Source organism: Balaenoptera musculus, chromosome 16 (assembly GCF_009873245.2).
Source record: "Balaenoptera musculus isolate JJ_BM4_2016_0621 chromosome 16, mBalMus1.pri.v3, whole genome shotgun sequence".
NCBI classification, from domain to species: Eukaryota; Metazoa; Chordata; class Mammalia; order Artiodactyla; family Balaenopteridae; genus Balaenoptera; species Balaenoptera musculus.
The window spans coordinates 32,650,550-32,674,420 of record NC_045800.1 but is presented as its reverse complement, the minus strand read 5'-3'; the positions used below and the strand labels follow the sequence as shown (position 1 = coordinate 32,674,420).

At 44.1% G+C, this 23,871-nt stretch overlaps 1 protein-coding gene across 38 annotated transcripts in view; it reads right to left on the bottom strand.

Annotated features, from left to right (window-relative positions):
- Positions 1 to 23,871, bottom strand: part of SORBS1 (sorbin and SH3 domain containing 1) — a 241,675-nt gene that overhangs the window by 111,744 nt on the left and 106,060 nt on the right. For all 38 annotated transcript variants that reach the window (XM_036829021.1, XM_036828992.1, XM_036828997.1 and 35 more), the window contains exons 3-4: positions 7,224 to 7,268; positions 2,485 to 2,553 (exon numbers count right to left, since the gene is read on the bottom strand). In XM_036829021.1, the coding sequence (XP_036684916.1) occupies positions 2,485 to 2,553; positions 7,224 to 7,233 (79 nt within the window). In that variant the 5' untranslated portion in view covers positions 7,234 to 7,268. The remainder of the gene's footprint in view (positions 1 to 2,484; positions 2,554 to 7,223; positions 7,269 to 23,871) is intronic.

Below are 23,871 nucleotides of genomic sequence, written 5' to 3'. Positions count from 1 at the left end.
AGCGGTAGATGCAGTAACTCAAAATAACCTGCTTTCGCTCTTTAGAGTCCTGTACCAAGTCACCCGCACCCTCCCACGACCGTCCCCCAGATGCAGCTGATCAGTGTCTGTGCCACCTGCCACACCAGGAACTTGCTAGACAAAGAGATTTACAGAGACGCAGATGGCCTGGCAAATAGAGGAAGGGGAGAGCAAGCAGGGTCCAAGGGGACCCCTGGGAGAAGGCTAGGGTGTCTATGGTGGGGGGGAGGCTCTGAGGAGAAGAGTTAAGGCTCCCGTAACTCCAGAGGAGTGGAGGAAGGACAGGGAACAAGCTTGGGGGCTGCCTGGTCCTTTCAGCCATCACAGCCGCTTCTCCAGGATCGTAACTCCTGGGGTCTTGTGCCTGTTCTGACAACCACAGCTCTCTGGCCCTGAGCAAATCAGAGGCCCCATCTGTTGGGCAGCAGATGGTCTACTTAAACCCATCCTTCCCTGGGCAAGAGGTTGCCAAGTGTCCAAGTGCCTGCTCAAGACTCTGGGCAGCACTCAAGCGCAAGGCCCAGGGTGCTGACACCAGCTGAGCTTTGAGAGCTGGGATACTGCCTGGGATGTGGGTGAAGGCTGCTGTCCTCAAGTCCCGGATGCTCATGCTTATCTATGCACAGGCTTCCCTGGGCCCCCTGCTTACCCAGATTCTGGAATCTCAGTGGTGGGCATGGTCCCAAACCCTCCTTCTCACAACAAGCCTATGGTGTCAATGTCACTCTTGAGCAACACCCGGAGTTCTTATGGCCCCAGATCCACGTCCCACCTTGGGGGGTAGGGCTGTTTGGGAAGCAAGACTGTCACGGCTGCATCAGCATCATGCTGACGAGCCTGTCAAGGGGACAGGAGGGAGGGAGACAGCTCGGAGATGGGTAGTTCACCTTCCAATCCATCAGGCTGCCACTTCACAAGGTCCGTGGCAGTCATACAGCTGCCAAGAACTGAGTTGATAATAACAATCCTGCACGTGTTAAGATACAAACATGCTTTCACAGCAATCCCGCTGACTGCTCCTTACGGCCACCTGGGAGACTGGGTGGGAGGATTTTGTTACCATTTTCAGAGGAAGAAGCAAGAGAGCTGCTCGGAGTCATCCAGTGCTCAAGTGAAGAGGCCGAGACTGAAGCCCGGCTGTCCTGGCACCTGGTTTAGTGACCGCCCCAGGCCACCCTGATGACTCCAGGTTGCATCTGCTTCCTCTTTCCAACCAGAGGTGGGTCTTACCAAGGAGCGAGGGGAACGCAACTCCACGGGCCGCCCTGCCCGCCCACCTCTGAGGTCTCTTCTGCCGATGAATTCACAGGGCTGGGGTTGATGGTGAGCATCAGACACCCTCGGCTCCCCGTGCTCCTCATCAGATGCTTAAACACTCCTCTCTGTAGGCACCGCCCTTCAACATTCCCTAAGCAAATTGGCCAAGGTTGTCCAAGACCCCGAGAATATAGCCTCACACCAGGCGTGGAGAAGAGTGGCCAGGCAGGGAGGCACGGAGGACAGGACAACAGCAGGACACCTCCCAACCAACCGGCCCCAGGCTCCCCATCTCTCCTGCTCTCTACGCCTTCCCTCCTAGCTGTTCTTTCTGACTTTACACTTTGCCTTGTCTCAAAATGAATACTTGGCTGACCCAGATGGTAATTACAGATGAAGTCCAAATATGTCAAACTTTGTAAGCGTTTTCTTTGAGGGAGGGTGCATTTTGACTTAAATGCCCAATGACAGGACTTTTGCCCTCCCTCTTTGATACCATAAGACTTGCGGGATGAGCACTGATAGAATCACTGGAACCTGAATCTGAAGCAGGAAAAAATACTGCAGATCATCAAATTCCCTCATTTTCTAGATAAGGAAACTCATAGCCATAAAGACAAAGGACCTCCCAAGAGGTCTCTGTTTACAAGCAGCAGACCAGGACCCGAACCCCTATTTCCTCACACAGCAAAGTGACATGGGAAGCCTGATGCCCGGCTGTTCAGGATGAGAGATGGGACCTCAAAGGTCATCTTATCCATCATTCGTTTCACACTTACATCTTTTGTCCTAAAATTTTAAAAACTGAAAATCTGAGAGGATGCGCATGAAACTAATGTCACCAAAAAAATTTATTTCAGCAATTTAGGCTCTTGCCTCAGGGTCAGGATGGTGAATGTGTCACTATTTATCCCAGGTGAAGGTGAAATGTCGGGTAAGAGAGACTGCAGGCTGATAAATGCCATACACACGAGGACTCTGCCCGTGTATTTGGGGTCTGTGGTTCACAGCATCCTGTGAGCTAGCGACAGTTTTTAATACATCACCTCACAGTGGGAAACGGCAGCCTCAGACTCCTGATTCTCAGAAGGCATAGGAACAGGTCTCCAGGTCACGGCCTAATTAGACCAGTGACTGTTCCCACCAGGCGGGTGGCCCGGGCCCTGCTCCTTCTAGAAATGCCAAGTTTCCCTTCAAGAGCCTTACCTCTGTCTTGCCCATTGCTGCCCGGTGCCAAACCATTCACCACAGCTTTGGAAGCACCAACATCGCATTCTGAAAGAAAGAAAGAGCCCGAGGCTTGTGATCATGTCTCCCCACCCTTTCCTGAGTCCCGCCTGGTGCAAAGTGCTGGACCTGCGGGCTTTCTCAGGCCTGAAGAAGGGCCCCGGGGCGTTGTAGTTGAGTTACGAGAATGCTCTGTGGCAGGGAGAACGAAAAAGCTGTTTGGGATGGGAAGTGTGTTGTGAGTGCTGTAAATTCTCTGGCTTCCTGGCTTGGCTTCACTTCTGACATTTAAAAAAAAATCTCCTTAATTCCCTGAAAATGGCATCTCCTGCCTGACAAAGGCTTATCCACCATTCCAAGGCTCTCAAACGCATCCCTGTGCATCCCGGATGAGAGCTGTCAGACAGCCAGGACAGAAACCTCAGGCTCTGTGACACTTCCCTTCACCCCACCCCACCGCCGCTGCCATGGAAGCCATGCCGGCCCTCCCCCAGCCCACGGTCCCCAGCTGAGGCTCCTGTGTTCTGGTTGTGGCGATGACCTGGCCCCCTGACCACTCTCCTGGCCTTCGTTCTGCCCCTTCTCCACCCCAGCCCTCAGCCTGTATCCGGAGAGCACCCTCTAGACCCCCATCTGGCTGAAAAAGCCCCAGGGAGCAGGACAGAGAACAAAACAGGACAAAGCAATGTGATTTTCTAAAACCCTCCACTTTAAATATACTGTATTTCACTTCTATTTTATTTTTTTGTTTGTTTTTAATGTTTAAATTACATTTTTATTATTGTATTTTTAAATTTATTTTGGCTGCACTGGGTCTTCGTCGCGGCAAGCAGGATCTTTTTTAGTTGCGGCATGTGGACTCTTAGTTGTGGCATGCATGAGGGATCTAGTTCTCCGACCAGGGATCAAACCCGGGCCCCCTGTATTGGGAGCGCAGAGTCTTACCCATGGACCACCAGGGAAGTCCCTATTTTTGTTTTTGTTTTTTAAATTAATTTTTATTGGAGTACAGTTGCTTTACAATGTTGTGTTAGTTTCTACTGTACAGCAAAATGAATCAGCTATACATATATCCCCTCTTTTTTTGATTTCCTGCCCATTTAGGTCACCACAGTGCATTAAGCACAGTTCCCTGTGCTATACGGTATGTTCCCATTAGTTGTCTATTTTACACATAGTATCAATAGTGTATATGTGTCAATCCCAATCTCCCAATTCTTCCCACACCCCCTTCCCCCTTGGTATCCATACACTTGTTCTCTACGTCTGTGTCTCTATTTCTGCTTTGCAAATATTTCACTTCTATTTTGAAAAATAAAAATATCAGGGTTTAGTCTGGGAAGTCAATCATACATATTATCATTTCCATGAGGAAACAAATTGAACTTGGAATCAAGTTCCCCCAAATGTACATTAGGAATATCATTTTTTAGTAAGTGAGATGGCCTGTATGTTGGCATAAGTGGTTATATTCAAATGAACAAACTGACCTTCCTGATGATTAAAAGTAAATGAACAAACAAGCCCCAGTAACCAGAAGCTACCCAGGGACAAAGCCTGGGCAACTCATCCCGGACTCCAGGCACTTCAGCCACAGGTCCCAGCCCTTTTCCAGCTGCAACTCCCTCCTGCCCCTGCCCGCCATGACCGTCTCCTCACAACCCCTTCAGCACATCAGATACTTTCTGATATTCAGGCCTTGGTTCCTGCGAGGACTTCGGCCAGAAATGCACGCTCCCCCTTTTCCTAGCTTGGGGAAATCCTCTGCACCTTGAGGTTCACCTTGAATGTCACCTCCTGTGTGTCAGTGGAGACCTTTCAAAGTTCTGCTCAGCTGCAGACACTGAGACCCTCACTGCCCACCAGCAGCCTAAGCCCCACCCAGTTTCCCGTCCCAGAATTGACGGCAGCAGCCCAGAGAAGACAAGCAGGTGGGACATGTGATCAGTGTGCTTGGGGTGACGCCCCCTGCAGCCAAGAGCAAACCAAGCCACAAATATAATCAGAACAGCTACGGGTTTTTAAAGCCCTCTATTTACCCGGATCTGAGGGTCCATGCTCAGCATTTTATAATGAGCACCTCATTTTTATTCTTAATACCCAGGCCCCTGGAGCTAGAAGTTAGGAACTCTCATTTTATAGATAAGGAATTTGAAGCTCAGAAAGGATGCCGGGCTCTAAGATCACTAAATAGGGATTTGAAGTCTGGTCTGGTCCATCCCACAGCTTATCTTCTTTGTCCCCAGCTAGGATAAACATTTTTTATTTTTAAAATGAAAAATGGTTTATATGTTTAGAATACTCTCTCTATATAAACCAGATATATTCTATTTCCCCAAAAGCCCCCAACCCCAGTAGCTCATTTGACTGAGACTTGGTCACCCTACCCGGGCTCTTAACAATCAGCCTCCCTGACATAAACTACACTGACAGGCCAGCCCAGGCGCTCCTGGATCCAGATGTGAGCAGGGCTACTGCCTCTGTGCCCGCCCCCCAACCCCGCCACAGCGGCCATGACCTCCCGACACTGGCCTGTTCACTGCCCCCAATCTACCTACAGACAAAGGCTAGTTCTCCCAAAGTCCCCTTTGCACCTGCATTTCTGGGATGGATGGAAGGAGGGTGTTGGCAGAAAGCCAGAAATCCAAGTAAAAGAAATACCACCCGTTCCACCACTCCATCTTTTCTGACTATCCCTTCCCCATGCACCTGCCTAATTTCTCTTAACCATCCCCTTCCTAGGACTACAGGCCTTGCTTTGGGCCTTCCCAGTGCCAGCAGTCTCTGAGCTTCCACAAGGCCCAGACCCATGTCCTTCCTTTCCTTTTGTGTTTTTTTTTTTAAATCAAACAACCAAACTTTAAGAAATTTGGAAAAATAATTCCATCACCTCACACTCACACCTCTGCAGCACAGTGCTGGTGGCCTGGGGTTGCCTCAGGGGTCACTAGCCAGGTGACCCCAGACATGCTGTTCTTTCCACCAAAGGTTAAAAACGAGTGTTTTCTACATAGCTGCTTTCTTCCTGGTGATCACTTTTATTAGTGGCATAATCTCCCATCAAGTAAACACACATAATGAACCTACTCATTCCCCACCTTCATGTGGGTGTTTTTGTTTCCTTCGAATTAAGACAGACATTCCCAAGAGCGGGATTATCAGGTCAAAGGGTCCAGATTTTTTGGACTCTCCCTAGGAAATGCCTCCTTTCAGCGTCACGCCTGAGAGAGAACTTGGGGAGAAGTCCCACAGGCATTTCTGCACCCTTGACCGGCCCCTCCCTGCCCACTTCTTCCCCCCTTATTCATGCCAGGAGTGGTGATGCCAGTTTAGGCTAATCCTGATATTAGAAGAACAAGAAACTTTAGGCTGCAGAGCTAAGAAAAAAACAAAACAAAGCAAAAAAAAAACCCTGGCCTATTTTGAATGACAGGAAAAACAAAAAGCCAAGCGAGAAGAAAAAATGAGTTGCAAAGCAGGGACTACTGGCGGTGCCCGAGCCCACCTGGAGGGGAAAAGAAGGGACGTAGCCCCCTCACGCATAGGAGAAGCGCCCATGGAGTCAAGGCCAAGTCCAATCCCTTTCCTCGCCAGGAGGGAACCTGAGCTGATAACCCACGGAGGGGACACTGGACAGGCCTTGGGCTCAGCGCTCAGTACTTTATAAGCACTGCCTCACTTAATCCTCACAAATCCCCATGAGGTGGTGCTTTCGTGATGTCCATCTTACAGAGGAGAGTGGAGAGAAGGATCCACCACAGCCCAAAGCCCGCACACTCAGTGTGTGTGGCCCTGACCCGATCCACCTGGGCCCTCCTCCTCCTAATAAGCACACACTGTCCGGCAAGGTTTAGAATTTGGCTAAAAGGGCACTGCATGTAAATAAGCGGAAAGGCTTGTTTTTAACCTCCAGAGGTCTCTGATAACACCCTGGAGATATCTCAGGATTAGGAGGCCCCTGAGTGAGCTATCCACTAGGTCATCTCCCAGCCCACCCTGCCTGCAGGTCTCGGGAGGTTCCAGGGTGCACTCAGTAGCTAAGGTGGGCCTCCATCTCCAGATAGAAACTTCTCTGCCTCGAATCCTGGGCTGGAAAGCTGACAGCTCCTGGCTACACAAGGAGCAGGTACCTACCTATTCCCTTCTGTCTTCCCTAGCCCGGGTTTTCTACCCCAGCTCTAAACCAAAACTACTCAGAACTGCTCATTTGTGTAGGTCTTGATTTTTACTACCAAAAGCATAGCAAAAGGGTGGTTTTGCCCTGATAAAGGAAGCGATGGATTAGCTCATACCATGGGGCAATTATGGTCAATCTGTTTACTTTTGCTGCAGTCACTCAGATTAAGAAATGCCACTGAGGTGTATACATATGTCAACATTTATCAAATAATATACTTAAAATATCCGCAAGTTTATTATATGCCAATTATATCTCAATAAAGTTGTTAGATCGAGGGAAAGGGAGCCCGTTATAAAGATTAGGACACAGTACATGTAAAGTGTATAGCACAGTTCTTGACATATGGTAGGTACTCAATAAATCATTAATAATAAAGGTTGTGATGACAATTTATGACAAAGCTTTGGCGCTTACCCAGGACTCGAAAGACAAAAAATGAAATGCAGTTGGGGCCTTCAGAGTAAGAGGGAAATCTGGGTAAACAGTCCAGTTTTGCAGATTTGTCAGGAAGAGAAAGACAGGGTTTTAAATGACTTACCAGAGCTCATGGTGGTGATAGGACAAGTCTTCTGTAACTGGGGCTCTGCAGAAAAACAAACACCACAATGGAATTGATGAATGGCAGGTTCGAGATAAATCCCTATGGTTCACATTAAAAATGCAAACACTGTATATAAGCCTTGATAAAACAGAGGTGGACCAGGCATTACTTGGCCAGGCTTCTGGTTCTTGGTTGGCTGTGTACTAACCTGACCTTGGGCACATAACTCAAACTCCCTGGCCTCCATTTTGTCAACTGTACTTGGTTTAGATACTATCCAAGATCCCTTCCACCTATAACATTCTATTAAGAACCTCAAGTTACATGAGTCCATGTGGATCAAGGAGAGAGTGAAGCAAAGAACCAAGTTTTAGGACAGAGAGATAAAATCACAACACAAACTGATTATTGGAGAGTAACAATAAGATTATATATAGCTTATTATGCTCAAGAAAACATTCTAGGTGCTTTAAATATATTAATTCATTTGATCCTCACAGGGACCCTATAAGGTAAGAACTAGCATTGTATTAGTTTACACAGATGAGGAAACCAAAGCACAGAGAGGTGAACAGCTTGCTGCCCATGTGGCAGAGTTGGTTCTGGAACCCAGACAGCCCGACCTGAAAGCCCAGGCACGTAGGAACTACACTCTACTGCCTTGAAGTGGGAATGCCGTCCACTTACTCACTGATATGCAAACGGTAACCCCCTCATTTAATAGGGTCCCATCTGAAGTCCCCCAAAACCACTGGCTACTGTCACTATAGTTTTACCTCTTCTAGAACTTTTTTTTTTTTTTTTTTGGCTGCGTTGGGTCTTCATTGCTGCGCACGGGCTTTCTCTAGTTACAGTAAGCGGGGGCTACTCTTTGTTGCAGTGCGCAGGTTTCTCATTGCAGTGGCTTCTCTTGTTGCGGAGCACGGGCTCTAGGCACGCGGGCTACAGTAGTTGTGGCTCATGGGCTCTAGAGCGCACACTCAGTAGTTGTGGCGCATGGGCTTAGTTGCTCTGTGGCATGTGGGATCTTCCCGGGCTAGGGATCGAACCCATGTCCCCTGCATCGGCAGGCGGACTCTTAACCACTGCACCACCAGGGAAGTCCTAGAATCTTACGTAAATGGTATCATATGGTACGTAATCTTTTGTACCTGGCTTCTCTCACTTAGCATAACACAATTTGGCAACTGGCCATATAGTGTGGGTCTATTTCTGGACTTTGTTCCATTTATTTGTCTTTATCTAATCCATTGTCTTGATGATTAGAGCTTTATAGTAAGTCTTGAAATCGGGTAGTGTGAGTCTTCCAACTTCATTCTTTTTCAAAATCATTTTGGTTCTTCCAGGTCCTCTGTATTTTCATAAAAAGTTTAGAGTCATCTTACCAGTTTCCACCAAAACAAAAAAAGCCTGCTGGAATTTTGAATGGGTTCGTGTTCAATCTATGTATCAATCTGGGGGAAATTAACATTTTAACAACATTGAATTTCCAATTCATGAGAATGAACTCTCTCCCTTTATGTAGGTCCCCTTTAATTTCTCTCAGCAATGTCTTGTAGCTTTCAAGGTGCAAGTCTTGCACATGTTTTGAATAGTAAGGTCTAGCTAAATACATCTGAAGGACAACCTGAAAAGTAAGTCTTCATGAGCTGTAGAACCTTACTATTTAACATGTGGTCTGCAGACCAGCAGCTGGGAACTTACTAAAAAATGGAGAAATGCAGAATCAATGCTGCACCAACTTAATCAGAATCTGCATTTTAACAAGATCCCCAGCTGGTCCCTATGTACTTTCAAGTGTGAAAAGCAATGATGTAGAGGATATCAACTTCCCGGTTCATGAATTCTGTATTAAGAATTAATTAATACAGAGTTCTGTATTAAGGTCATGGTATGGTCTGAGGGTCTGCACCAAGAGACACGCTTTAGTCTCCTGTTTAACGCTGAAGTCAGGCACCAGTTTCCTTTCTGGGTGGTTGTCTTGTTCACTGTCCTTGGAATTGACTGAACAGAAGCTGGGGGCAAAAAGGAAATCATTCTAAGTCCGTCTCTCCAGCCCAAATCAGCCGTAAGTTTGCCTCTGTCACTGTCAAGTACACCTGAGACTACCCGTGACCTTCAACAGCCCCTCAGATTGTTCTCTAAGCTGTGGAAACATTTGTTCTTTCAGTTAAGAACACAACCCCCTGTGTTGTGTATGCCCTGGTGGTTTCCAATCCTGGTTTTATGATACCTTCGTTTGCCTCCCAGGGCCAAAACGGATGTCGGGATAGCATCCAAATGTTTTATTTTTTAAATCATTTAAATAATTATGCTAAGGTTTTATTTATTTAACTTTTAAAGCACAACTGTAGAAATGTTTTCGTTTCAACACTGAAGTTATCTTTTTGTTTTTAACATCTTTATTGGAGTATAATTGCTTTACAATGTTGTGTTAGTTTCTGCTGTAAAACAAAGTGAATCAGCTATACATATACATATATCCCCGTATCTCCTCCCTCTTGCGTCTCCCTCCCCATCCTCCCTATCCCACCCCTCTAGGTGGTCACAAAGCTCCGAGCTGATCTCCCTGTGCTATGCGGCTGCTTCCCACTGGCTATCTATTTTACATTTGGTAGTGTATATATGTCCATGCCACTCTCTCACTTTGTCCCAGCTTACCCTTCCCCCTCCCCGTGTCCTCAAGTCCGTTCTCCACATCTGCGTCTTTATTCCTGTCCTGCCCCTAGGTTCTTCAGAACCACTGTTTTTTTTTTTTTAGATTCCATATATATGTGTTAGCATACGGTGTTTGTTTTTCTCTTTCTCACTTACTTCCAACAGTGAAGTTATCTTAATATTTTTCTTTCTTTACAATACTTTCTAACCTTTATCTGCATAAATAGTATTTACATAGTTGTAAACAATGTCTGGACAGCTCTGTGTTCTAGTTCTCAAATTAAATATTTCATGAACATTTTTCTGGATTTTTACAGTCATCATTTTAATGGCTGTAACATTCCATAATTCATTTACCAGCTCCCTCTGTAGAGTTTAATTTGTCTTAATTTTAAAAATAAGTACATAAATGGAATATTACTCAGACATAAAAAAAGAATGAAATAATGCCATTTGTAGCAACATGGATGGACCTAGAGATTATTTTACTAAGTCAGACAGAGAAAGACAAATATCATATGATATTACTTATACGTGGAATCTAAAAAAAATGATACAAACTTATTTACAAAACAGAAATAGACTCACAGACATAGAAAACAGACTTATGGTCACCAAAGGGGAAAGTGGGCAGGGGGGATAAATTAGGAGTTTAGGATTAACAGATACACACTAAGAAGTAGATAAGAAACAGGTAAACAACAAGGACCTACTGTATAGCACAGGGAACTATATTCAGTATCTTATAATAACCTATAATGGAAAAGAATCTGAAAAAGTATGTATATATTATATACATTATATACATACACACATATATATATAAAACTGAATCAGTTTGCAGTACACCTGAAACTAACAACATTGTAAATCAACTATACTTCAATTAAAAAAATAAGTACATAGCACAACAGCATTCTGAGGTTGGGGGAGAAATGAATGGAAATGTCTTATAAAGCAAACAAAAAGGATGCCTCGACTCGCACGTGATGAGTCTTCACCATCTGTCATATGTGGGTCACCCTTTGCACATTTTATATATTTCTCAATACAGACACTAGTAATTTCTAGATGTCAGCCCTACCCTTACTTACAAAGTGACCTAAAGTACACATGGGCAGGGATAGTGTCCCAAATACTAACCATCACTTTACTACAAACATCCACCAACCAGAGTGGACGCCAGGTGTAGAGCTCTCTGGGCGGCGGGGGGGGGGGGGGCCCCCCCCAGGCCAGGTGTTTTACCGTTTGGTGATTGGATTGCGAAAAGATGGAAGGAGGATGGGTCCAGGGTGGTAGGACACTATTCCAGTACTTGAGGAACTTGTATGACGTAGTAGGCGGCAACGACAATGCCTAGGTGGGTACCAGCTCTGCACACATAGACTTTCTCGGTAGTAGGTCCTGTAACATGCTCTCACTTGGTTGTTTAAATAGGCAGCAGGTGACACGAAGCAGGGGGTAGTTTAAAATAATATCAAAATAGGGCTTCCCTGGTGGCACAGTGGTTAAGAACCCGCCTGCCAATGCAGGGGACACGAGTTCGAGCCCTGGTCTGGGAAGATCCCACATGCCGCGGAGCAACCAAGCCCGTGAGCCACAACTACTGAGCCTGCGCGTCTGGAGCCTGTGCGTCTGGAGCCTGTGCTCCGCAACGAGAGAGGCCGTGATAGTGAGAGGCCCGTGCACCGCGATGAAGAGTGGCCCCCACTTGCCGCAACTAGAGAAAGCCCTCGCACAGAAACGAAGACCCAACACAGCCAAAAATAAATAAATAAATTTATAAAAAAAAAAAATCAAAATAAAAACTGTGACAGTGGCAGTTGTGTCGAGGACGGTGCCCAGTGTCCCATCCTCGGCGGTGGTTGCAACAGCAGCGACACCTTATCCAGACTCATCCGGGGCCTGGTGTTGGCTCTGAGTCCATCCATCTCAGCCTCTTTGAATTTCTGCCTGTTCTGAGTGTGGTTCACCTGCCTCTTGTAAATTCTGAACCACCTGAGATCTTGCCAATAAATCTCCCTTTCAGTCTGAGTTAACCAGAGGCCATGCCTGTTCGTTTGCAACCAAAGCATCTTGAGCAGCACAAGATGAGGGGGAGGAGGGAGCCCCAAAGGTTTCAGTGGGAGAGGACAATCTTCATTCCTCTCTCCTGAATAAGGCTGTCCAGAGGGGAATCCCAAGTGGCTCAGCAAACAGTTTTGTCTCTACAACCTGAAGAGCTCAGAGAGTCAGGGCGGCGGGGATGCAATCAGAAAGCTGCACAAACTGAGTCTGACCAGAGAACGCTGAAAGCTTTAAAAGTCACAATCTAATCCCCACAGTTTATTTAGAGATAGTACAAGTATTACAATCATATGTTAAACATGAGAGTTTATTTTACATAAAAATTTCTGACACTTAATATTTATTTAAAAACTAAGCTGTAAAGAGTTTGAGTTGGTTGAGAACATGATGGCACATCTTTATGATTTCTCCCCCAAGTCTCCTCCAAAGGAGGCAGGAGCCTTTGGGTAAAAGCCAAAAAAGGTGAACAGTGCCACCTAGTGGCAAAACTGGACCACTACAAGTGGGCAGCAATCCCCCGGTGGGTTGCAGGAACCTACGGTGTCATGGCTTGGGTGAGCCAGCTAGGGTCAAGCCGCCATTCCACCCCTCGGGCTGTCAAGACCTACCGAACTTGGTCAGAACACCACAGCATCAACAGACATTCCACCAAAAGAACAAGATGTGAAGTAGCCAGTCTTGTTAAGAATGCATCCAGATAATCAACGGTTCTGCATGGTCCCTCTCTAATTCCACAACCCTGTAATTCTGAGATAAGTCTCGATGCCACAGAGTGAATAATTATCAAAAAGCAAAAGTTGCTCATGCTCCCAGCTGAAATAGAATCCAATAACTAAATATGGGTTGTTTATTGGGGAAGGAAAGAAGGTCCTTCCTTATATGGATGATTCAGGGATATATGACAAGGGAGGAATTGAGTTTGTCTGTAAAAATAAATTCAAGATCCAGCAAAGATTCTTGGAAGAGAATGAGCCCCTGGTTGACCTCTCACTCAGCATGCTCCAGCTTCCCCTATGATCTACGGTGTTTTGCCTCCATTGCTTCTTCCCAAATACACATACATACACACACAATTCTAAGATTCTGGAAGGGAGACGCTGTGTCATCCTCAGGACTGAGCATTTAGTGGGTGGGTGTTCAGTCAGGAACTTTGCCCTCATTTAGCCTTCAGAACCTAACTTTCAAGTCTTATCTTCAAAATAACCAAGACCCTCCTTATCTCCACTGTAGCTGCCTACAGGAAGCTAGCTCCCCATTCGACCAGACCCTGATTATACTCTAGCTCTAAAAATCCAATCTGCCAACCTGATATATACACACACACACACATACACATACATACACATATATACATATGCATATATATTTGCAGCTACGTCCAGTGGCTTGAAAAGAATAGGCACAGCTCACAAAGCCCCAGAATACATGCTTGGCCTTATTGCTTTATACTTTGCTGATCCACCAGCAAAGGCACGTTTCTGCAATTTTTTGACAGCACATCTTCCTCTCAATCTCTAATCATGTCGTTTCTCTTCAAATGCACTCTCTGCATTATTGGAGAGGGTGCAGAAGGCTCTTCAGAAAGCCAGAAAGGATAAACACTGAGTCGCTAACACTTCCTTTCAAGGGGAGGAAGCTAGAATAAACTCGACCCTGACATTAAGTTCAGCCTGGAATCCCATGACACAGCTGGGGGCTCAGAACAGCACAAGCCCACAGTTTCTGCGGAAAGACCGATGCTTCTGGAGAGGGAGCAATAGGTCATCCCCCACATCCTCCCATTTCCTCCTGGAATCCCTCCAACATGGTTTCCGTTCTAACCAGTTATCTAAAATGGCCTTCAGAAAGGTTTCCAGTGCACACACATGGCCAAGCGCAACAGTTTCTGCAGTGGTCGGGGCCTCACTGACCTTGCCACTGAATTTAAGACAGTTAACTCCTTCCTCCTCCCAAGCACTTTCTGGTCCTGATTTGTAAACGTCACTGTGGACTGGTTTACCTTGAGCCATGAGGCTCTTCCTTCTAGAACAGGATCTCTGCAGTGCTTCTAGGAGTTTAAAGGGCTAGAGGACCCTGAGCTGGGTCCTCATTCCTTTCCAACTGCATGCTCACTTCCTAGAAGATTTCACCCGGACTATTAGAACCGGAAGCATCCGGGCAGGTTACCTAGCCCCTCTTCATGGTTTTCCACCTGTTCTGGAAGAAAGTTCCATGAGCCCCCTCAGGCTAACAGGGCGGCTGTGCTTTTATCGATTTCATTCATTTATACTTGCTGAGCTTTCCTTGGATAAGTGGGTTGTATGGCTACAAAAAATTCATAAACCAGAAATCTAATCCATCCCCTTATTATTTAGGTGCAAAAACAGATTCAGGAAAAGTTTCCCTTAGTCTTGCTCTTTATTCCGTCTACTAAGCCCACTTTCCCTCCTATCCCTCTTTTTTTTTATTTTTTATTTTTACTGGAGTATAGTTGATTTACAGTGTTGTGTTAGTTTCTTCTGCATGGCAAAGTGAATCAGCTATACATATAACCACTCTTTTTTAGATTCTTTTCCCATATAGGTCATTACAGAGTATTGAGTAGAGTTTCCTGTGCTGTACAGCAGGTCCTTATTAGTTATCTATTTTATATATAGTAGTGTGTATATGGCAATCCCAATCTCCCAACTTATCCCTTCCCCCCTTTGCCCCCTGGTAACCATAAATTTGTTTTTTACATCTGTGACTATTTCTGTTTTGTAAGTAAGTTTCTTTGTTCCATTTTTTTAGATTCCACATATAAGCGATACCATATGATATTTGCCTTTCTCTGTCTGACTTACTTCACTCAGTATGGTAATCTCTAGGTCCACCCATGTTGCTGCAAATGGCATTATTTCATTGTAGCACTATTTACAATAGCCAGGACATGGAAGCAACCTAAATGTCCACTAACAGAGGAATGGATAAAGAAGATGTCGTACATATATACAATGGAATATTACTTAGCCTCTTATCCCTCCTTCTTCCTCCTCAGGGCACCTTCAGCCCTTGGTCTCTTGGCAATGAACACTGAATTCCAGATGAGAAGCAACCATCCACAGCCAATTCCTAAACTAGCCAGTGCCAATTCCCCCTTATAACCTTCTGATATCACGTTATTACTCACCAAACAATGCAAAGTGTTCTGATAATCAGTTACAAAGATTACTGGCCAAGTCCATTACTCATTTTTTCCCACCCTGCCTTCCTGGTTTCCCCTCCTCCAATCAAGTTCACTAGACAGTGAGGCCCCTCCAGCAGGGCAGAGTCTTGATCATCTCTGTATCCTACTGTCTAGTATGGTGCCTAGCTCAGAGCAGGCACCCAATTAGTATTGGTGGGGTGAATGTCTGTCTCCTCATTCCCTTGCCACCTGCCTAGTCTTGTCAATTCTTCTGCCTTCATGACTCATACAACCCAGCCACCACTGTTTTTCCATCCTCACACTCACCATTCTATTCCACCACCTCATTCATAGACAATTGCAATGGCCTAATAAGCCTCGGAATCACCCTATAGCCCATGTCCTGCCGCGTTCTGACCTTAAATGTCATGCTTTGGGAAACATTGGTCTAAATGTCCAAATTCCTTAAAATACCATAAGGCTCTGTAAGATGAAGTCCCAATTACTTTTCCAGTCTCATCTCCCATAGGTATCAATAAGCCCTAAAGTCCATGTGTATCATATTTGTCATTCCTATTGAATCCTGAACAAGATTTCCCATTTCCAAGTCTTTAATCTCATTGTTACTTCCCACTAATGCCCTTTCCCAAACCTCCCCAAATATTAAGGCCAATCCCAGTCACCAGATCCACCGACCCAACAAAAACGGAAGATTTTAATTTTGGTTTAGTCTTATTTTTAATCACTATTGAAAGGCATGGACTTCTCTGGTGACACAGTGGTTAAGAATCCGCCTGCCAATGCAGGGGACACGGGTTCGAGCCCTGGCCTGGGAAGATCCCACATGCCGCAGAGCAACTAAGCCCGTGAGCCACAACTACTGAAGCCCATGCGCCTAGAGCCCGTGAGCCACAACTACTGAGCCCGTGGGCCACAACTACTGAAGCCCATGCACCTGGAGCCCGTGCTGCACAACAAGAGAAGCCACCGCAATGAGAAGCCCGTGCACCGCAAGAGTAGCCCTCGCTCGCCACAACTAGAGAAAGCCCACACACAGCAATGAAGACCCAATGCAGCCAAAAATAAATAAATAAATAATTATTAAAAAAAAAAAAGAAAGTCATGATGATAAGGAATTCATTTAATAAGACTTATTTAATAATCACAGAATTCAGAAATCCCATGCCCAAGCTCCCACTAAAGTCATCACACTCTCAACTCAGGCCCTTGCCAGAGATGGGCCAAGCCAGATCCGGAGTTGGAAAGTTAGCTACCGACAAACCTGCAATCGTTTTTTTTCCCTTTTATACTTAAATGAAGTCTTTAAATAAACATGCAAAGTTGATTCTGCCAACAAAATTGCCAATAAGAAAACACAGCCCAAAAGAGTTTCAAGTTTTATACATGCAAAATTATTTGAGCTTCAGACAATAGAATTTAGGAGATAATATATGATTACAAGTTATGTATTACAACACATGGTTTACAGCAAACATAATAGAGAGGATTAATATCCTTGTTTTACAGTGTACTCGATACTTATTGCCAAGAAAAAAAATGTTAAAGGCATGAAGAAATTCCAAGAAAAAAGGCAAACAAATCTGAGAAAAATGTTCACTTAACCTGATTAGTTTAAAAAGAAGATTCAAATAATGGCTAACCATTTTTCCCACTTCTTAAGTTAGTCCACAAATTTAAAAGCACTAACGCTCAGTGTGGTCAAATGCAAAGACACTGACATTTTCCTACAGTCATTGACACTGTAAATTGTTACCACTGTTTTCAGCACAGCACATCAAGACTTAATGTAGCTCATACCCTTTGTGCTTTAGGGGAATCCAGTTCAAAGAAAGAACACCAAATGACAATAAAGCTACGTAGACAGAGATGTTTACCACAACTTTGTTAATAGTAAAAACCTAGAAACACTCCTGTGTTCAGTGACAGGGGCCAATTACATGGCCACTCACCCCCTGCATGGACTGAACCGTTATGAAGATAATGGTTATGTAGACCGTACAACATGGGAAAACACTTCTTATGAGATTAGGTGAATAAAGCAGGATGTAGGTCTGTGTGACGTTTCTGATTATAAATATGTAAAAACCAAAACATGTGCACATACTTCAAAGGAAATATGCCCAAATTCTAATAATGATATGGTAGCATGGAATTACAGGTAACTTTTAAATTTCATTTATATTTTCCAAATTGTGTGTAATGTAATTACAATACACTTCTTTTTTAATGAAAGGAAGTTGTTTTTTAATCTCATCCCTAGCATTTGATATGCAATTGTGTAATCTTCAGAACTTTAAAGAGCAAATTCTAGCAGACAAGCTAAAAAAAAAAAAAAATGCCACTAACAGTCTTGTCCATTAGAACATGGCAGCCCCACATGATGCAATCTTTCTCAGGACCCATAACAAATACCCCAAATATGGAATTGCAACATTAATTGCCAGTGATTGCTTTTGTTTAATGAAGCCAAACTACTCCCATGCAGTTCCTTATGAGGACAAGGGAGGCAGTAAAATGACGAGAATGTTCAGCCAGATTTCCTAAAGAAGCAATTACACCAAAACGTTTCATCTTAAAATAGTCCACAGGGGCTGCCAGGTGACAACACACACAGTACCCCACTGCTCCCAAAGCCTGCTCGCTGCCAATTCCCTGCTCCTAACCTGATTCCATGGCATTCCAGAGACCTGAGCTCCTCAGACTCTTTATATGTACAACTCTGGGCACACACAGTTTCTTAAGCCTGCATTGTTAACCAAGACAAGTCTTAAATACAAAAACTGGCCCACGTGTGTTTCCCAAATATGGCTGTGTCTACAGACCCAAAACAAAGCTGTCTAACTACAGCATCCAGCACACTCGAAACACTCCACTTAGGAAATCTAGATAACTGAAACAAGGGCAGATTCCCAAATTCGTTAGATAACAGCAAAACATCTTAGCTCTGTTTAAATTGCAAACACATAACCTCAAACTAATAAAGGCAAGCCCAGGATACAGATGACGCCTTTCTTCTGAAGCAGTTACTACACAATGTCTACCTGTAGAGAAAGCATGAATGAAAGCATTTTGAATTCTCAGGAGAGTCAAGGTTGAACCATAGGCTATCGGTAAAGAGACTAAGAAGTTACTGTGGGTGGCTGAAAAAAATCTTACACAGCTGAAAAAGGTCTTTTAGAGCTTGAGCACGGGAAAGAAGGGTGGGTTTGATATGGCAGGAGAGGTGTCCACGCTTCTAGAAAATCCCTAATTCCCTCTCAACTTTTCTTTTAAACCACAAAATTCCTAAGGCCACATATTTACCACATCATATATCATACAGACATCTGTAGTACAGGCCCATACCATGCTGAGGAATGAGGGAACAGAAGTTCCATTCAGTAAAAAGACTCTGGGTCCTTTGCAAATACATAAATACCTCAATTCATAATACTAGCTTATTCAGGAATTGCTTGTTTTCCTTAAGACGTTCTGAAATTTTACTGAAAGTATACTAACCTAGCAAACAGCCAATAGAAACAATGAAAGCATCATCTTTTCTGAGAAAACCTCTATTCTCAGCAGCATTTGTTTAATAACTGAAGTGGAACACATGCAGTCAGGCCCAGAATCAATACTCCCTGAACCCAGACCTTGGAGGCTGAGGACTGCATCAGATCCTTGATGCTTAATGGTAATATATGTGAGACACCGACTTCCATTCATCACTCAGTAAATTGCAGTACGTTAGTTACTTTTCTCTTTTAATTGTATTTTGCAGTAACTTTAGGCAATTTGAGTTTATCAGGTATAAAATCTACAGCCAAGTATTTGAAAATACAGTGAAAATTTCTGAAATGAGTTTTCTTCCAACTAAGCTAAAATCACTAAAAATATTCAATATAGTGCCAAGGTCATAGCAAGCATTCAATAAAAAGTTTTTGGCTTTTTTTTAACCTATGTTATTTCTCAGACCAGATTACCTAGAAATCAGTTGGCATCTATTATACATTTATATATTAATAAACATTTTATATATACACACACACACACACATTTCTGACTTCAGCTGCTCTATGTGTATCCAACTATATCAATAATCACTTTGAACATCTATGGTCTAAATGCACCAATTAAAAGAGATTATTAGAGTGGATCAAAAAACAAGACCCAATTGTATGTTGTAAGTAACCCGCTTTAACTATAAAGACACAGATTAAAAGTAAATGGATGGAGAAAAATATACTGTGCTAACAGTTTCTATATGCGTTTAGTGGCTGTGCAAAACCACCACAAAAAAAGAGTCAGAAGAACTGGGTTTGAAACCAAACTCTATCAGGGCTGCAAACTGGGAAGGCCCTTAGTTTCTCAGCCTCAGTTTACTCACCTACAAAAAGAAATGAACAATACCTAATTCCATAAGGTGTTTCTAAATTTTAAAATCTATATGAAATATTGTAAAGTGTTGTTATAAAAGGAAACGTATTCCAGCAAAGAGATGCTGGTCTAGTCCTATTATCCTTTTATTGCTTTAACAGGCTGATGAATATAATCACTGCATATCTTATCATGAAGTTGATATTACCAATACTTACCTGTATAAAACGTCAGGCTTTATAAACTGAAGTAGCACCTAAAAACCAAGAAATCCGTCTCTGGCTCTGCCTTCCTATGCAAAATCAGGCAATGGAGGACACTCTTCATAAAAACATCATATTTTAAGACACTTCAGAGTTGCTCTCTAAGGTCAGGTCTCAAGAAACCACCATTAATTCAAGATCCATTTACCGTGCATGCATTCTATGCAAGGTCCCATGCACAGGCTTCAGAACAGAGAGATGAACCATCTCTTCATTTCCTAAATGCTGACTGTGAACCAGCCATTTACCTACATCATTTCTAATCTTGAGAACCCCTTATAAGATTCCCATACCCATTTTGCAAATAAAAAAACAGCCTCAATGGAAGTGAAAAGACTCACTGAAGAGTCTTGCAAAAGCAAGTAGGAAAGATCCTGGTGCTGGCTCCCAAGCCCAGGCTCTTTCCAGTCCATGATCCTCACCAAAAGAGGCACAACACAGTCCCTGCCAGAAGCTGTCCAGAGAAGAGACACACCTTAAAAAGAGAGATGGGGGACTTCCCTGGTGGTCCAGTGGGTAAGACTCCACGCTCCCAATGCAGGAGGCGCAAGTTTGACCCCTGGTTGGGGAACTAGATCCCATATGCCACAACTAAGAAGTCTGCATGCCACAACTAAAGATCCCGCATGCTGCAGTGAAGATCCTGCATGCTGCAACTAAGGCCTGGTGCAGCCTAAATAAATAAACAAACAAACAAATAAATAAATATTTGAAAAAAGAGAGAGATGGATAATCTCAGGGGGCATTTTTATCCAGCTGTGGTAATAATCAAATTTATCAACCAAGATAAGAGATGGTGCCTGCCTTCAGAGACCTTACATTGTAGTTGAGAAGACTAATAGCCTTGAAACCCCGATGAGGCGCTAAAGACAGCACGAAAGAGCATCTGTGGACTGCCCTCCACTGTAGGAATACGACAGCCAAGAGAATGCCAAGCTTCAAGACTCACCTGGGAAAGTTCAGGGGACATGCTGACAAATACACCCCTTTATGAATGTTTAAAATATCCCTGTTGGGCTTCCCTGGTGGCACAGTGGTTGAGAATCTGCCTGCCAATGCAGGGGACACGGGTTCGAGCCCTGGTCTGGGGAGATCCCACATGCCGCGGAGCAACTGGGCCCGTGAGCCACACCTACTGAGCCTGTGCGTCTGGAGCCCGTGCTCCGCAACAAGAGAGGCCGCGACAGTGAGAGGCCCGCGCACCGCGATGAAGAGTGGCCCCTGCTCGCCGCAACTAGAGAAAGCCCTCGCACAGAAACGAAGACCCAACACAGCCAAAAATAATAAATAAATAAATAAATAAAAAGTATAACTATGAATCATAAAATTTAAAAATAAATAAATAAAATAAAATATCCCTGTAGTACTTACAATATTAACTTCTCTATAGAGGGTTCACTGGGGGACGTTAAGCTGAATTAGATCACACACAGCACTTTCTGGCAGCCTTTAGGAAGCAATGACACCCATCAACACCCCCATACCCACACACACCTGTGAAAGGTGTAGAGGGACTCTAGAATAAATAACTTGGATTTCAGTTGTTGCTCTGCCACTTACTAGATACTCGAGCTGAGGTCTGTCAGTTAACCTTGCTAAAACTTGGTTTCCTCGTCTATAAAATGGGAAGAATAAGTCATCAATCTCAGAGTGCTACGGTGAGCATTAAATGAGGTCAAGCACATCAAGTGACTATCTCAGTGTTACAAAGTGCTCAATAAATTCTAGCTGCTTTCACCACAATCAGCATCACCAATAGCATCTGAGGCTCAAAACCACCTTCTCAGCTGGCTTCTCTCAGTAGCAGGTGTTCTTTTTTCAAGTACAGGGAGGCTAGTCTCTTCAAGCTAATTAAAAGGACAGACTCAACCAGCTCTCCTTTCAAGAGCTCACTGCACGCACTTCCTCTCCCCCCTGAAGTTACCTGGCCTGTCTTTCCCCAACAGCACAATCCTCAAAAACTCAACTTCCCATAAGAAGCAAAGTAACTAGTCTACCTTTTCTCCAAACAGTAAATTCTCATGTATAGTTATGTTCTTGGCTGGGTATCACTTGATTTACATATAAAAAGTATCATCTTCCATGTGTTTTGCTACTAACAAGCTGTTCTCACAAAATTCCTAAGGTGGAAATTTCCAAGGTGGGTTCCACATAGGTAGTGTTTGGTACACAGAAGAGAGCCCAGTTCAGTTCAGCTGATGGAAAGGATTTGTATTGAAGAGATTATGGAAAGAACATTGGGTAGGTGGTGTGCCCAAGCCACAAACTGGCCTTGAATGCCAGGCAATGGCATTTGTGCTGGCCTCTTATCAGGACATAGAATTCAAGATAAATTCTTTGGAAGTTTCCTAATTCAAGATTAATCTGACAGAGGCATGCAGGATGAACTACAGAGGTGGGTGCACTGGGGCAAGGAGAATATATGAGCTGACTGCTTGTGAGCAGAGGTCAGGCCAAGGGCAGTCACATCTAGTGCTTTTTATAAGACACCCACACCCACACCCACACCCACACACAAATATCCGTCAACCATATACACCCACTCTGCCCAGGAAAGTAGCGCCCAAAGAACTTGTTTTGCCCATCTGGCTGTGAAAAGCTCCACAGAGGCTTTGGTTACAGCAATCACAGATGATAACTTCTACATGTGTCTTGTCTTATCTGTAGCAAAAACTCAGACAGAATTTGATTTTCTGAGCTTACTCCTTACGTCTCATTCTGCCACGTTTGCCCACAGCAAATTTTTTTTTTTTTTCCTGCTCGATTGCCTTGGTGGCTGATAACATAAAATTATCAGAAAGTAAAAGATGTCAAAAAACCTTTAGAACTCAAAGAAGCTTACTAACCAAATAGGGACACTACAATAGCAATCACTAAAATAAAAGATGACAGGGATGTTTAAGAGTTTATTTTCAAACTAATGTCAAAGAGAACAGTTCTCAACACAAAATGACCCTGCCTTCACAACTCACATAGATATAAGACACTGGAAGAAAAGAACTACGTATTCAATTACATTCTATGTAGGATTGGGGGCAGAGGGATGGAATGACGACACTGAGATCCCAATTAAGAGAATATTAAATTTCTCACAGCCCACTATCAGCAAAGTGTTCCAGGTGTTTAGGCAGTGACTTTACCATTGTGAGCCTCAGTTTCCCCCACATGCAAAACAGGGATTAAAATAGCACTAACATCCCTCCTGTTAAGGATTAATGGGGCCAAGCACTACCCACGTAGCACAATGAGAACTCAATAAATGGTCATATTGACATAACTGGTCTACTTCCAATTTGCCTCATTCTATCAATAATTCCAAATATGAGGAGAGTCAGAGGTGAGTGGAAATCCTGGTTAATAAAAGGATTTAATTAGTCACTACTTTACTATAACAATAGTTTACTGGGATTCTGCTCGAAGGAGGCAAGGGCACTGCCAAGAAATGAGGCTTTTTACCTTTGACAGAAAACATAAAATTTGTGGTAGCCCCACCCAGCCCCCCACAAGGCAGTGCCAGCAGTGGCCTTGGCTGCCTACAATCTTTAAAAAAAGGGAGGGTGGTGATGGTGAAAGGCCATATGATCTGTCTTGAACAGGGTTTCATATGGCCAAAGAACTCAGAGCATCACAGAATTTCAAGGTTGCAAAGGACCACTATTTCCAAATGCTATGAGCCTTGAAGTCCACATCAACCCATCAAGATGAGAAAATCCAACATCCAGGCACACATCCTCCCTGAAACAAATAACCCCAGCCCTGCCAAGCCCTTCCAACAGGATAAGGGGGAAAGCCAAGCCAGCAACAGGCGTTACAGCTACTATGCCTGTGGGCCTGCTGTGCTTTCTAGAAGCTAAGCTCCCCGAAGACAGGCATCTGTTACCATGTGAGTTTATAAGTCACGAGGGCACTAAAATATTATTCTCAATTCCTTCCTAAAATTTCATTTCGCCCTTCCCTCTTAAAAAGCAGCAGTAGAAAATTAACATCTAAGGTTTCACAACATTTATAGTAAGTCCAAATGTCTCAAGTTGAAGTCAAAAATCTTATATACATGGGCTTCCCTGGTGGCGCAGTGGTTGAGAGTCTGCCTGCCAATGCAGGGGACACGGGTTCAAGCCCTGGTCTGGGAAGATCC